Source organism: Lygodium microphyllum, chromosome 27 (assembly GCF_053477565.2).
Source record: "Lygodium microphyllum isolate KBCC chromosome 27, Lygodium_microphyllum_v1.1.10, whole genome shotgun sequence".
Classification (NCBI taxonomy): domain Eukaryota; kingdom Viridiplantae; phylum Streptophyta; class Polypodiopsida; order Schizaeales; family Lygodiaceae; genus Lygodium; species Lygodium microphyllum.
The window spans coordinates 40,814,922-40,829,651 of NC_141161.1; the positions used below are offsets into that span (position 1 = coordinate 40,814,922).

A 14,730-nucleotide genomic window follows, 5' to 3' on the forward strand; every position below is an offset into this window, starting at 1 on the left:
CTCGAGTTTGGGTACTTGCTGGTGTTTTGGAGAGGTAATCATAAACCTTACACTCTGATTGCAATACAGATCCGATGGAAGCAAGGTCTTCCTAAGGGTTGCAAATAGATGGTTTTCAGATTGACGACCATTCATTGGAGTAGCAGAGCAATGCGGCTGTCTTCTATCGCATGAGATTCTACCATGGTGGTGGTAGATGTCATTGTCAATCCTGAAGTTTAGTTGTTTGCCATGTACAATAGGCCATTACTCTGTGAAGCGCTTTCGAAAGGCTCAATATCATCTTTGTGGAAAGCTCTTCCTTTCCTTCTCAATTCCACTCCCTAGTTGTTATGCAGACTGCCCAAACGTGTGGGCCAAACACAGAAACTTCACACAAATTCATTGCAGTTTCTGTCGACATCTTCACCATCCTCAGAAGCATCTCTATTTAGGCGATCCTCCACATTTGCTGATGAAGACTGAGATGCAAATGCTCCACTATTGCGTTGGACACTAACAATGGTGTGTCAAGTGTTACTAGTTTCCCTTGGGCTTTGTTTTTGGTATCCATCACCTCCTCACCAGTGCCTTCCAGATCACCAGTTTCCTTATCACGAACATCCTGAGATTCCTCTCCAATAGTGCCACCCAAACCACCTACATCCTTCGATTCCTCTATCAGAGTTTCTGTCTCCTTTCTATCCACAACCTCCTCAGCTTTTTCTCTCCTCAGATTCGATTCCCCCAAAAACGTTTCCCCCTTGAGCTTTTGGTAGACAATATGTCCAGTTCTTCCACCTGCGCCCCTAATTCTGTGACAAGCGTGATCGCTTTATGCTTTTTCTCCTCCAATCCTCTATTTTCAAAAAAAGCAGGCCCCCAGAAACATTCGATCCTTTGTTAGGCTCCTCCCACAATAGTCATCAGAAAAGCGGCTTGTTTTTTCGTGCCTCTTCCCACAATTTTCCGCCCACCTCTAGTAAATCCTGTGATAAGTACATTCCGTGAAACTATGTCTCAACCGGAAGCTTGCTGAACACCTACCGTGATTCTGTAAACAAACCACAGCTGCTGTACAAAGTCATAAGTATGTTGCCAACATGAAGCTCTTTATCCCGTCCCCTTTTGTATATCTCTACATGGAGTTCTCGGCCTGTATCTAAAGCTCCTAAGGTGGCACAAGATCTCAAGAAAAGAGCAAAGTAATGGCACCCACAGACACACCTTCCACTACCATTTGTTTAAAAGAATCTAAAATTTCTTCACCAAGCCCATGCTGAGCATAAGATGCAACCAATGCAACCTATGACATTGCATCTCGAACAAGCAACTGATCAAACACCTCTCGTCCTTCTACAAACAAGCCACATCTGCCATGCATGTCTATCAGCGTGTTTTCTATTAAAAAATATGTTTCTAATCCTGATTTCCTGATCTCAGCATGGATTTCTCAACCTGCTTTTATGGCTCCTCTATTGCCACATGCTTTCAAGCAAATAATAAATGTGACAGCATCTACAAAAATACCATCCAGTTGTAGACGTTGAAAACATTTCATTGCTTCCTCATTGAGACCATGTTCAGTGTATCCTGCAATCAATGCAGACCACACAACTGCTTCATATCCATTTTTCTTCAACTACTCATGAATCTGACCACCTTGATCTAAAGCCTTTGCATTGACAGAAACTCTTAAGATTGATGAGATGATAAATTTGTCAGGCTTCAAGCCCTTCCAATGCATGTCTTTGAAAAGCTCCAGGGTAGCAGTATCATTCCCATGATGTATATTCTCCACAGGAAACCCACTCTGAACAAATCGACTATGTATTAATTGCCCAAGCTTCACATCCCTTGAACACTTGCAAGCCTTGAATGTCAACAAGTAGGTGACTTTGCTTGGTTTAATGCCCTCATCAAGCATTTTGTCATACTGTTTGAGAGCAGAAATACCATCACTGCATCAGACATATGCACCAACCTTGGCAGTCCATGCAACTACATTGTGGACTGGTAATCTATCAAACAATTGGCATGCTTCCTCTAAATTGTCACACTTAGCATACATATTGACCAGAGTATTATAGATAAGTTCCTCTTGCTCCAAACCCCTCTCCACTTTACTGCCCTTGCAAAACAAAACACAAACACAATGACTAAGTATGTACAAAGTAACAAATCACACACACAACTTTTGGGTGGTTTTCACACCTCGAATGCGTAGCAATACGACATCCACCCCCTCTAATCCTGCGCATCCTCCGGATGGGCCAACTACCCATGATCGTTATCATCAAGATCAACAAACATATCAATCTCTTCATTATGCATTTCCGGTAGATCAACAAGATTATCTGTCATATCATCTGTCTCTTCCATTGGAGTTTCTTCTCGTTGTTCTCTTGCAAATTCTTCTAATGCATAATCCTCATCATCTCTTTTCTTGAAAATCTTGATTCTTTTTCCAGCAGTAGGCACTCTAAGCACTGTTCCATCCAATTCTGTCAGCTCATATGTTGCATTATCAAAGACATGTCTGACTATGTACGGCCCAAACCATCTTTTCACCATCTTTCGAAGTAGAGTATGCTGATTTTCAAGGCTGCTATCAAAGACCAATACCCAATCTCCCTCTTCTATTGCTCTAGGCCGCAAGCGATGCCTGCTGTCAAACCTGTCCTTATTCCTTAGTCTAGCAACCTTCAACATGTCAATAGCTAGTTGAATATCCTCAGGTCTCCTCTCCAACTGTCGAATCCGAAGAGCCAAAAGCTCCTCTCTCGTCAAATCCTCCTGCCAAGGTAAAACTGACCAAGTCAAAGCACAAGTCTCAGTCGGCATAACAGGTTTCTGACCATACATCAACTCTGCAGGCATATATCCTGTGGTAACACTATGAGTCGTACGATCATCCCACAAAGCAAATGGTAGAAGTCTCGGCCATTCTCCAATCCGTCCTCTGCATGATTTGGCTAATGCTTTCACTATCGGCGGATGCCCTCTTTCACTCTTCCCATTTCCCTCTGGATTATATGCTGTAGCTAGAGCCAACTTGATTCCTAGCTGAGAGAAAAACTCCCTAGCTTCATCTGCATCCAATTCACCACGATCCGCAGTGATCTTACCCACACAACCATACCTGCAGAAAATTTCCTCCAATAAGAACTTACACACTGCACCAGTGGTCTTCATTCTCAAATATCTACCCTCAACATGATTGGTAAGATCCTCTCTAGCCAAAACAATGTACCTCATCTGCCATAGACCCATAGGCATGGTAACCAAATCAACTACCCACTTATAATGAATGCATAGTGGATAGGTCGGATGAAGCTCATCTCGATGACGCACTATTGAATACATCTGGCAGTCTCTGCAAGTCTCAACAAAGTGAGAAACATCTCTATACATGCCTTTCCACCAATATTTCTCCTTGATTTTCTCATAAGTAGCCCACACTCCTCTATGACCAGCCCAAGGACTCTCATGAAACTCCCTCATCACTTGTAACTGTGTCTCTCTATCGTACACAACCCGCAAAGGTAATCCGCCTCTTTTCTTCGGATGCTTCCAAAGAAATCCGTCCTTGAGAAAATAACCATAAGCTTTCCTTCTGATCTTCTTAAACTCTTCATCTATCCATTCATCTCTTTTGTTTAGTGTACTAAGGTACCTGCCAATCTGCAACCAATCTCCAACATAGAGTTCTTATGTGAAAGCCACAATATCATAGACATGACAAACATGATCAACCATAGTGGCTGAAATTTATGCATCATCCTCTTCTGCAAGTAGAGTCTCCTCATCATCATATCTGGCTCTATACAACATATCTGCCACTGGATTATCCTTCCCTGCTATGTGTTTAAATTCCGGATTTAATGACTTGATGTATGCAATCCATCTCAACATAGCTATATCCGGAGTAGAGCAACTCGTGATCATACCAATCAATGGCAAGCAATCTGTCTCTACCACAACTCAAGCTCCAATAAAGTACTCCTTGTCACATTTGAGAGCCGTGACAATCCCCAGTAGCTCCCTTTTTATTTGCGGATATCTCCTCTGTCTCTCGTTTAGGACTTTCGCCCCAAACCGAATAGCATACCTATTTCCATCTGCATCATCTTGACCCACAGCCCAACCTATGCCAATTGTACTAGTGTCAACTGTCAATACAATAGGCTTTCCACAATTATAATCCACTTTCCTGAGAGTAGGAGCATTCTGCAATAACTTCTTCAATTTCCGCATGGCTCTAGTGTGGCTCTCATCCCAATAGAATTTCTGCCCCTTTCGAAGCAACTGATACAAACAATCTACTATGTGTGCAAAATGAGGTATCCAAATCATATAAAATACACAAGCTCCAATGAATCTCCATACCTCTGAAGTAGTAGAACAATACTCTGCAATCTTGCCTATAGCATTCACCTTATCAGGTGAGGGTTTTCTGCCATAATATCCACACATATGTCCAACAATAACAACCTCATTCACTCCAAAAACAGATTTTTGCCCTGAAAGTGTCAAGTTCACTTCTTCTAACCTGGCCAAAATCTTCTCACATGCTGAAATATGATCAGCCACAAAGTATCTACATCCCTGCTCATTTAAACTCTCATTCTTCTCTTCTTCTGCACACCCCTTAATGGGCACATCATCCTAGAAAGGCATGGTAAGCTGAGGTATGTAATCACGAAGGACCTTATGCATGGCATTCATCATATGCGCAACAGAATTAGTGGCACCTTGAGGCAAGGTACACATCCTGACAAGCCCAATAGGAGTTCTCATGGTGGTTATGTCCCTGCTTTCCAAAGCCAGCTGAAAGTGATCATATCCTCAATACAAATCACCTAAAGAATAGATGGCACGTCTAGCAAATGCCTCTGCAAACTCATCCACAACTGGACCTATACCAACATTCCTGATAGTAACTCTGTTCACTGGCTGCATGTCCTGAATAAATCAGAGAGTACCATTCTTCTTTGGAACTGTAAACCACCTGTTTGAGTATGGTGCAGATGAAGGCTCTAGGATTCCCATCTTGATTTTCTCATTCAATAAATCAATCAGCTTTGGCAAGTGTGCCTTAGGCACTGGAATAGGTTGGAGATTCCATGGAATATGAGGAATAGTAAAAATGACCATAGGAGCAACAATATCAGGATTCACACATCCAATCTCATGCGGGAAAAAAGCAAATCCCCTTCCATGACGCTCAAGCATCTCCTGAAAGCATTGCTTCTCTATGGGTAGCAAGAAATCACCATTTCCAATTTTCAGTTCAGTAAGAGTCTCTGCTGAAAATTTATGACCAATATGCTCCGGATTCCTCAAAATTGGCTGTTTAGCAGCCCTCTCTATTTGCTGATCACTGTCAGGTGGAAGCGGTACAGCAACCGGCTTCACCTTCTTATCCACAGTTTTGTATTTCGTGTCAACCCTGGCTTCATTATGCTCTTCTGCATTACATAAATCTTGCTGTAAATCAGCAATTCTGCACTCCAATGGCTGAATATCCTCAGCCCTCTACTCTATGGACTGCATAGGAACAGCCCCAAACCGTGAATGCTGAAATATTTCAGCAGTAAACTCTATTGGCTGAAAATTTTCAGCCCTCTGTATCTCTGAAAGCTAATCATAACCAGCTGGAAACTCTGTTTGCTGAATTTCTTCTGCACTCAACACTCTTTGCTGAGTTACCTCAGCCTCTGACTCAATCTGTGACACAAAATCTGTAATTTCATGAAACATGTCCAGGGACTGCACTAATACATTACTGTGACAATTCTGCATATCAGTTTTCAGCATATCTCCCATCTCTGTCATCGTATCTGCACAAATCACACTGTCATACATCCCATCTATGTGCTCATCATCCTCCAAAATTCCTGCATTTTTCAAATTTTTCTCCTTCCTGCATATATACTGCCTGGCAGCTCTAGGCAACCTAGAAGTCTTCTGATAACTCATCGAACTGTTTGCTGAAATCCCAACAAAACCGGAGGAGAAAACACCGCTGCCAGGAGGCGAGAACTCCAATCTCCTCTCCTCTGTACCACCGTCGTCTCGCGAAACGGCGGTACCTAATGAAAATCCGAATCCCTCACAGTGGGCAAAGGTGCATCTCTGAGAGTATCCTTGTTTCTAACATGGTTCACACATACAGTCATAAACTGAACTGCTCTCATACCATCTTTACTGCGAATCCGTGCATAAGCAGATCCATCATCCATGACCTTTGTTTCCATGCACATATCTGTGATGAATGGCTGACCAAGAATTATGGGATAAGAGCATGAATCCTGCACAAAGAAATGAAAATCCTCCTCTACATCACCAATAGAAACCCTGACACTAGGACATGCAGCATACAAATCACCTGCAGTGTTATTGGCGGCTCTCATACGCCACCCATGCTCTACATCCATAGGCCATTTGTTACTCTCATAAACTCCAGGAACTATGAGATTAATCTCTGAACCATGATCCACCAATGCAACATAAGGCACATGTTTCTCTCCAATCTTTACCATCGTCTCTGTAGTTGCCCTAGCCCAATGGCTTCGTGAAAAGTGACTACGCGGTATCATGACAGGCTCATCAATTTCAGCATAATGCATAAGCTGAACCTTCTTCTCTACCTGCGGAAAACAGAAGCATTATCAACCATAACCTCATCCTCATCCTCATCCAACTCCCCAATCAAAACTCCTTGTGTATCAGTGGTAGACAATGCATGTCTTTTCCTCTTCAGGACCTCCTGAAACTCTCTTTTTGAGATGCCCAAAGTCTCAGAAATAGTGAAAGTCACCTCACTGCCAAGTATCTTATCATTAAAGATTTTCTTCATGTCTATAGATGTCTCAATATCGGACATTAATCTGAACCCTGGCTGCTTTCTCTCTCTAGGCTCTTGCCTCTTTTCTCTCTTTTGAGCATCCTCCATCTGTCGATCTGGCCCTGGTCTTGAAGACGGTCCTGCAGTAGGTGGAGTAACAAACTCACCCCCTCTAGTCTTCTTAGCTGCACTTGGATTTTCTTCATCCCTCTTATGCTTCTCCTCAACAAGTACATCTACACCATGAGACTTAGCCAAATAAGCATAAATAGAGTACCTGTCAACAGGCAAGTCCCAACCTGTCTCTGATCTGATGCTAGAGCCTGCACTAGTCAAAACAGTTTGCTGAATTTTCCCCTTGTTTGCAGTCTCCATAGCATAAGTCCATAGCGCTGACTAAGTCTCTGATCCCTTCTCAATCTGGACTCCATATGTAGAAGCATCACCTCTAGTTGTCACATAAGAAGTACGCGCAGCCATATCATCCACTAACTTCTTCATTCTACCTTTACCAAAGTTGGTAGCAAGTGGAGCTCCTGTCTCAGTCAACCAAATCTTACCATCTTGCCCCCAATATACCAAATTCTTCCTCCTTGCATCTTGGAAAGATTCACAATCCCTGCAATGTTGATGGTCTGTACTATCGCACAAAATACATCTCCGATCTCTCCTAGGTGCAGTAGGAGCACTCCTAGGTGCAGTAGAAGCACTAGATAAAGTAGTAGGCGCAGTCCAAGCAAACTGCTCCTTCAACTTTCTCACCAACTCCACTTTGACTGACTCCAGTGTCAAATCTGTTATGCCTTTGATTATGTCATCAAGAGAAGTAGGCACCGATGGAGCGGATGGTTTTGGAGCAAAAGGTGTAGGCATTGGCATAGGCCAAGAAACTGGATGAGGAGGAGAAGAAATAACAGGGATAGAAGCAGGCATAGGAGCTGATGATGGTGTAGGTGTCATGGAACCATTCTGTAGGCGAGTCTTCCATATCCTCCTCTTGGTCAAAGTCGAGACTGCATCCTGAGCATCCTGCCAATCAGTTTTAAGACCCATAGGCTTTGTGCGATCCTCAAGAAGCTCACCCAATTCTTCTTGAAGAGCAGGATCAGCAACTTGCAAGAAAAGATCAACATTTTCAATATCTAATGCTCTTTGTTCAATGGCATCAAGCTGACTATACCTCTCTTCGAATTCTCGAATCAACTCCGAAGCAGCTAGACCTTTGTTTGGCATGTAGACCCACTCTCGGAATGACCGCTAAGTAGCCATACCAAAGTCCTCAAGGAAATATTCTTCTTTCAGGGCCTTCTTAAAATCTTGCCAATGTGTATTTTGAATAAAAAGATCAGTCACTTTTGCCCTCAAAGCAGGTGTGACAAGACGAAGGAAGTACTTACTCATAAGTCCAGCTGGAACTCCAAAAAACCCCATCTTGATCTCATATGTCTTCAAATATGCTGAAACATTACGGCCATCAAATAGCTTCTTCTCATTCTCAACTGCTTCAATAGCCTTAGTTGCGTTGTTTGCATTCTCCTGCTCCGAATAGAGTTGCCTTTGCTGAGACAACTGCTGTTGATGCAATTGTTGCTCCTGCTGCATATACAATTGTGTATGCTGATTTTGGAGCTGCACATACATGGACATATTCTGCAAAATCTTCTTCAGATCCTCTGTTGAAGTACTTGACGCAGCAGTCATTGATGGAGCTCAAGTAGACGCAGCTCGAATTGTAGAAGAGACTGAAATAGAGGCTGAAGTATCTCCCATCCTGAAATTTCTGCGACGCTTTCACGTCGGGTTCACCAAAGATGTCGAAGGGTTTGTGAAAGCAAAATCGCAACCACAGAGGACCTTGAGAAATTCCAAGACGGAAGATCAATCAAGAGAATAAGCAATATGAGAACATGATGCCAAGTCTCTGTTTTATATCTGTTAATAACAAAACAAGGTTCAAGAAGAAGAAATCAGATCGACCTCCCCGAATCCAGGAAAGAAAATAGCAAATCCATTAACTCTTTATCTTCCATCATTGTTCTAGCCTTTGCAACTTTCCCTTGATAAGATTGGGACTTGTGGGTGATGGTAAGAAATCAAGAATATGTTGTCATGTTATGACTCCAATGACCTGCGAACACACCGTCTGACTTTCTTGTTGTCAAAGGCAATGTCATTCTGGTATAATGAGGGAGCTTCTGGATTCGCAGGGCTTGCCGGATTTGAATCCGTCAGGAGAGACTAAATAGAAGTGAGAATGGTGAAGACATTATGACATGGAGATCAAGTATCCTGAATAATATCCTTACATAGTGTATCATCACTGTAAACATTAGGATGGAACATTTGAGAAGTGAAATACATGCGAGGAGGTTTCTCTGGAACAGGAGGTAAATAGCTATTTATTAACTCAAGAAATTGAAACAATCTCAGAAAACATCCTCTCCTCACAGTCTTCAACGACTTGATGGATTTCTAAAGCTGTTGAAGGCCTAAGATTGGCAACCAGCAAACGCTGTGCTTTTATTAGCTTGTATAGTTCACTCTGTTCGAAAAAAAAAACTGTTGTAGACTCTCTCGAGTTTGGGTACTTGCTGGAGTTTTGGAGAGGTAATCACAAATCTTACACTTTGATTGCGATACAGATCCGATGGAAGCAAGGTCTTCCTGAGGGTTGCAAATAGATGGTTTTCAGATTGACGACCATTCATTGGAGTAGCAGAGCAGTGCGGCTGTCTTCTATCGCATGAGATTCTACCATGGTGTTTGCCATGTACAACAGGCTGTTACTCTGTGAAGCGCTTTCGAAAGGCTCAATATCATCTTTGTGGAAAGCTCTCCCTTTCCTTCTCAATTCCACTCCCTAGTTGTTATGCAGACTGCCCAAACCTGTGGGCCAAACATAGAAACTTCACACGAATTAATTGCAGTTTCTGTCGACATCTTCACCATCCTCAGAAGCATCTCTATTTAGGCGATCCTCCACATTTGCTGATGAAGACTGAGATGCAAATGCTCCACTATTGCGTTGGACACTAACAATGGTATGTCAAGTGTTACTAGTTTCCCTTGGGCTTTGTTTTTGGTATCCATCACCTCCTCACCAGTGCCTTCCAGATCACCAGTTTCCTTATCACGAACATCATGAGATTCCTCTCCAATAGTGCCACCCAAACCACCTACATCTTTCAATTCCTCTATCAGAGTTTCTGTCTCCTTTCTATCCACAACCTCCTCAGCTTTTTCTCTCCTCAGATTCGATTCCCCCAAAAACGTTTCCCCCTTGAGCTTTTGGTAGACAATATGTCCAGTTCTTCCACCTGCGCCCCTAATTCTGTGAGAAGCATGATCGCTTTATGCTTTTTCTCCTCCAATCCTCTATTTTCAAAAAAAGCAGGCCCCCAGAAACATTCGATCCTTTGTTAGGCTCCTCCCACAATAGTCATCAGAAAAGCGGCTTGTTTTTTCGTGCCTCTTCCCACAATTTTCCACCCACCTCTAGTACATCCTGTGATAAGTACATTCCGTGAAACTATGTCTGAACCGGAAGCTTGTTGAACATCTACCGTGATTCTGTAAACAAACCACAGCTGATGTACAAAGTCATAAGTATGTTGCCAACATGAAGCTCTTTATCCAGTCCCCTTTTGTATATCTCTACATGGAGTTCTCGGCCTATATCTAAAGCTCCTAAGATGGCACAAGCTCCCAAGAAAAGAGCAAAGTAATGGCACCCACAGACACACCTTCCACTACCATTTGTTTAAAAGAATCTAAAATCTCTTCACCAAGCCCATGCTGAGCATAAGATGTAACCAATGCAGCCTACGACATTGCATCTCGAACAAGCAACTGATCAAACACCTCTCGTCCTTCTACAAACAAGCCACATCTGCCATGCATGTCTATCAACGTGTTTCCTATTAAAAAATCTGTTTCTAATCCTGATTTCCTGATCTCAGCATGGATTTCTCAACCTGCTTTTATGGCTCCTCTATTGCCACATGCTTTCAAGCAAATAATAAATGTGACAGCATCTACAAAAATACCATCCAGTTGTAGACGTTGAAAACATTTCATTGCTTCCTCATTGAGACCATGTTCAGTGTATCCTGCAATCAATGCAGACCACACAACTGCTTCATATCCATTTTTCTTCAACTACTCATGAATCTGACCACCTTGATCTAAAGCCTTTGCATTGACAGAAACTCTTAAGATTGATGAGATGATAAATTTGTCAGACTTCAAGCCCTTCCAATGCATGTCTTTGAAAAGCTCCAGGGTAGCAGTATCATTCCCATGATGTATATTCTCCACAGGAAACCCACTCTGAACAAATCGACTATGTATTAATTGCCCAAGCTTCACATCCCTTGAACACTTGCAGGCCTTGAATGTCAACAAGTAGGTGACTTTGCTTGGTTTAATGCCCTCATCAAGCATTTTGTCATATTGTTTGAGAGCAGAAATACCATCACTGCATCAGACATATGCACCAACCTTGGCAGTCCATGCAACTACATTGTGGACTGGTAATCTATGAAACAATTGGCATGCTTCCTCTAAATTGTCACACTTAGCATACATATCGACCAGAGTATTATAGATAAGTTCCTCTTGCTCCAAACCCCTCTCCACTTTACTGCCCTTGCAAAACAAAACACAAACACAACGACTAAGTATGTACAAAGTAACAAATCACACACACAACTTTTGGGTGGTTTTCACACCTCGAATGCGCAGCAATACGATAGCGCCCAAAGAGTCAGGCGTACCCAATCGAATGTTCAAATACAAATATCATAATCGTGCGCCCATGCGCATACAAAATAATAAATAAATATCCAATGCCTCAATAAATAGGCATGACAAAATATAGGCGCTATGCCTAAGGTATGCACCCATCAAAATATAAGTGATAACTCGAATACACGCTATCCTCCAATGCTTTCCTCCGCCACTGCTGCTATCTCTACACATCAACTGAAGCATTCACAATCGTTAGTAAAATAATACAATTAAACCGACAAAAGTGAATACCTAGCAGTCTTCAGCTACATAAATAAATCAACTGGTTAGAAATCAATCCTAACCTTAATTTATTATGAGTACACACTCTAAACTCATAAACGTTTATTAATTTAATATGTATTTTGCGAAATCACCCGCTATGGAATCACCCATGTACACACTAAATTAATGAAACGCCCGAAAAGGGTAGGGGTCCCCATCAACTTCTCGCACAAAGAATCAACTTTGTGTATGAGCCCCGGTCAACAAAGTTTATGGAATCCACTGTGAAATATGCCTCCTGGCATCATACCCATTAAGTAATGTTTCCATTGTCTTAAAGCTTGTACCATAGCTAATAATTCTTTATCATATGTGGAATATTTAAGTTCAGAGGGTTTCAGTTTACAACTAGAGTAGGCTATGGGATGATTATCTTGCATAAGTATGGCTCCTATTCCAGATCTGCTAGCATGAGTAACTACTAAAAAGAATGGTCTATTAGAATCAGGTAGTTGTAATACAGGAGCATGGGTTAATGCATGTTTCAATAAATCAAAGGATTTCTGTTGATTATTAGACTAATGATAAACAATACCTTTCTTTAAAAGTTTAATCAAAGGCAAAGCAAGCAATGAAAAATTTCTTGTGAAAACTAGCAAGACCTAGAAAAGAACGTAACTCATGCATATTTTTAGGTATAGGCCAGTTTAATATTGCTTCTATCTTCTTAGGGTCAACCTTAATACCATCTGATGACACAATATGACCTAAATATTCAATTTCTGTTTGAAAGAACTCACTCTTTTTCGGAATAGCATACAATTGATTTTCTTTCAACAACTTGAAAACCAAGGACAGATGTTCATAATGTTCTTTCTATTTTTTACTAAAGACCAAGATATCATCAAAGAATACAATAACACAATGCTGATATTTCAAAAATATACGATTCATCACTCTACTAAATGTAGCATGTGCATTAGTCAATCTAAAAGGCATCACTAAAAATTCATAATGACCAAATTGTGTTATAAATGCATTCTTGAATATGTCAGACTTATCTAATATCACCTGATGATAACCAGATTTAAGATCTATTGTACTAAATATGGCAGAACCTTGTAGTTTATCCATAAGATCATTGAATCTAGGAATTGGATATCTATTCTTTACAGTAATTTTATTTAGAGCACGATAGTCAATGCACATATGATAAGTATTATTATTCTTCTTTACCAACAAAACATGTGCACCAAATGGAGAACTACTAGGTCTATTCAATCCTCTATTTAGTAGTTCCTCAACTTGATTTTGAATTTCTTTTTGCTCTATCTGGTTATGCCTATATGGTGCTTTACAAGGTGTGGTTGTGTACCAGGAATTAAATCTATTTTGTGGTCTTCAGGACGTGAAGGAGGTAAACCAGGGGGTAGATCTTCTGCAAAACAGTCTTTAAATTGTACAAGAAATTCTTTGTGCCTAGGGTGCATATGTTTTTCTTTAACTTGCAATTCATTTACCCAAATTAGATAAGATTTACTACTTTTGCGTAATACACGTTTAGCTTGAGTATGAGTAAGCAGTGGAAAAGCATGAGATGCATGCATACCATACAATGTAATATGTTTTCCTTGAAAATGAAAATTAATTGAATGCGTGGAATAATCTATATCAGGATTATGCTGATGTCGCCAAGGCATACCTAAAATAATATCACTGGATTGTAATGGTACAACTAGAAAATTCCTTCTTTCAGTGTATTCACCAATTTGAATTTCTAAGTCATGCACCTCTTGTGTTCCATTATACCTTGTGCCTAAGAATGCTGCTTTAATGCGATAATACGTAGGAACAGTTTGTAATTTCAATTCTTTCACTAACTTTGCAGAAATAAAATCATGTGTACTACCATCATCATGCAAAATGATCTTTTATTTTCCATGTACTAAACATTTCATTGTCAATAAAGAATGTGGAGTTGGCATACCTGGTAAAGTATCCGAAGGAGTAGTGATGTCGTCTTCATCTTCCGTAAAGTTAGGCATTTCTTCATGTTCTTCATCTCCCATTGCTCCAAGATAGTTGATATGGACAGGTGGCTTCTTCGATTGGCAATTGGCTGCTAGATGTCCAGGTTGATGGCATTTATAACACACTATAGGTTTGGCTTTAGATACATTATTTGCAATGGCAGGAAGTCTAGGAATATTAGGATTTGACTGTGAAGTTGGCTTAGGGTTTTGATCGGTATTTGATGGCAAAGCATGTGGTTTTGTCCAAGACTTACGGAAAGATGATGAAGGAAAGCGACCTTGATTGAATCTTCTAAAATTTGAATTGAATTGCTTAGATCCATAGTTACCATTTGCTTGAAATTGTTTTGGATGCTTGTCTCTTCCTCGAAGCTTGTCTTCAGTGTCATGAGCTAAAGAAATTGCATATTCAAGAGTTGCAGGCTTGAACATATTGACTTCAGCGTAGTAATGCCCAAGTAATCCAGACATATACTTGCGCTTGTAAGTCGCTTCAGGTACGTCTTCAAGCATGCGTAACTGGAGTAATGCATTCCAAAAGCGTTCGGTGTATTGAGGAATAGGCTCACGATCTCTTTGCTAAAGAAGGTCCCATTGCTTTATGGCTTTGTCATGGAATTGTGGAGGAAGGAAATTCTACATAAACTTCTTCTTAAAACTCTCCCAGGTAGTGGGACAATCTATGCTCTTACGAACCACGGTCCACCAAAGAGATGCTCTATCCACTAAATGATTAGTGACACACTTGATTTTATCTTTTTCAGCGTATGTTTCCTCATGAAAGTAATCATCAAACTAACTAATGAATGCAATAACAGTTTTTCCATCTCGAGTGCCATTGAAAGTACGGAATTT

At 41.0% G+C, this 14,730-nt stretch overlaps 1 protein-coding gene across 1 annotated transcript; it reads right to left on the minus strand.

The window, feature by feature from the left end:
- Positions 1-371: 371 nt before the first annotated feature.
- LOC148012247 (pentatricopeptide repeat-containing protein At4g13650-like) lies at positions 372-11,272 on the minus strand. Its single transcript, XM_087669130.1, has 10 exons — positions 11,008-11,272; positions 10,868-10,938; positions 10,573-10,651; positions 10,393-10,399; positions 9,923-10,160; positions 1,642-1,915; positions 1,510-1,572; positions 1,027-1,150; positions 557-794; positions 372-461 (listed from the first exon to the last, which is right to left on the minus strand). Exons 1-10 carry the CDS (start codon positions 11,270-11,272, stop codon positions 372-374), a joined length of 1,449 nt encoding a protein of 482 aa, XP_087525256.1.
- Between the last annotated feature and the right edge of the window lie 3,458 nt (positions 11,273-14,730).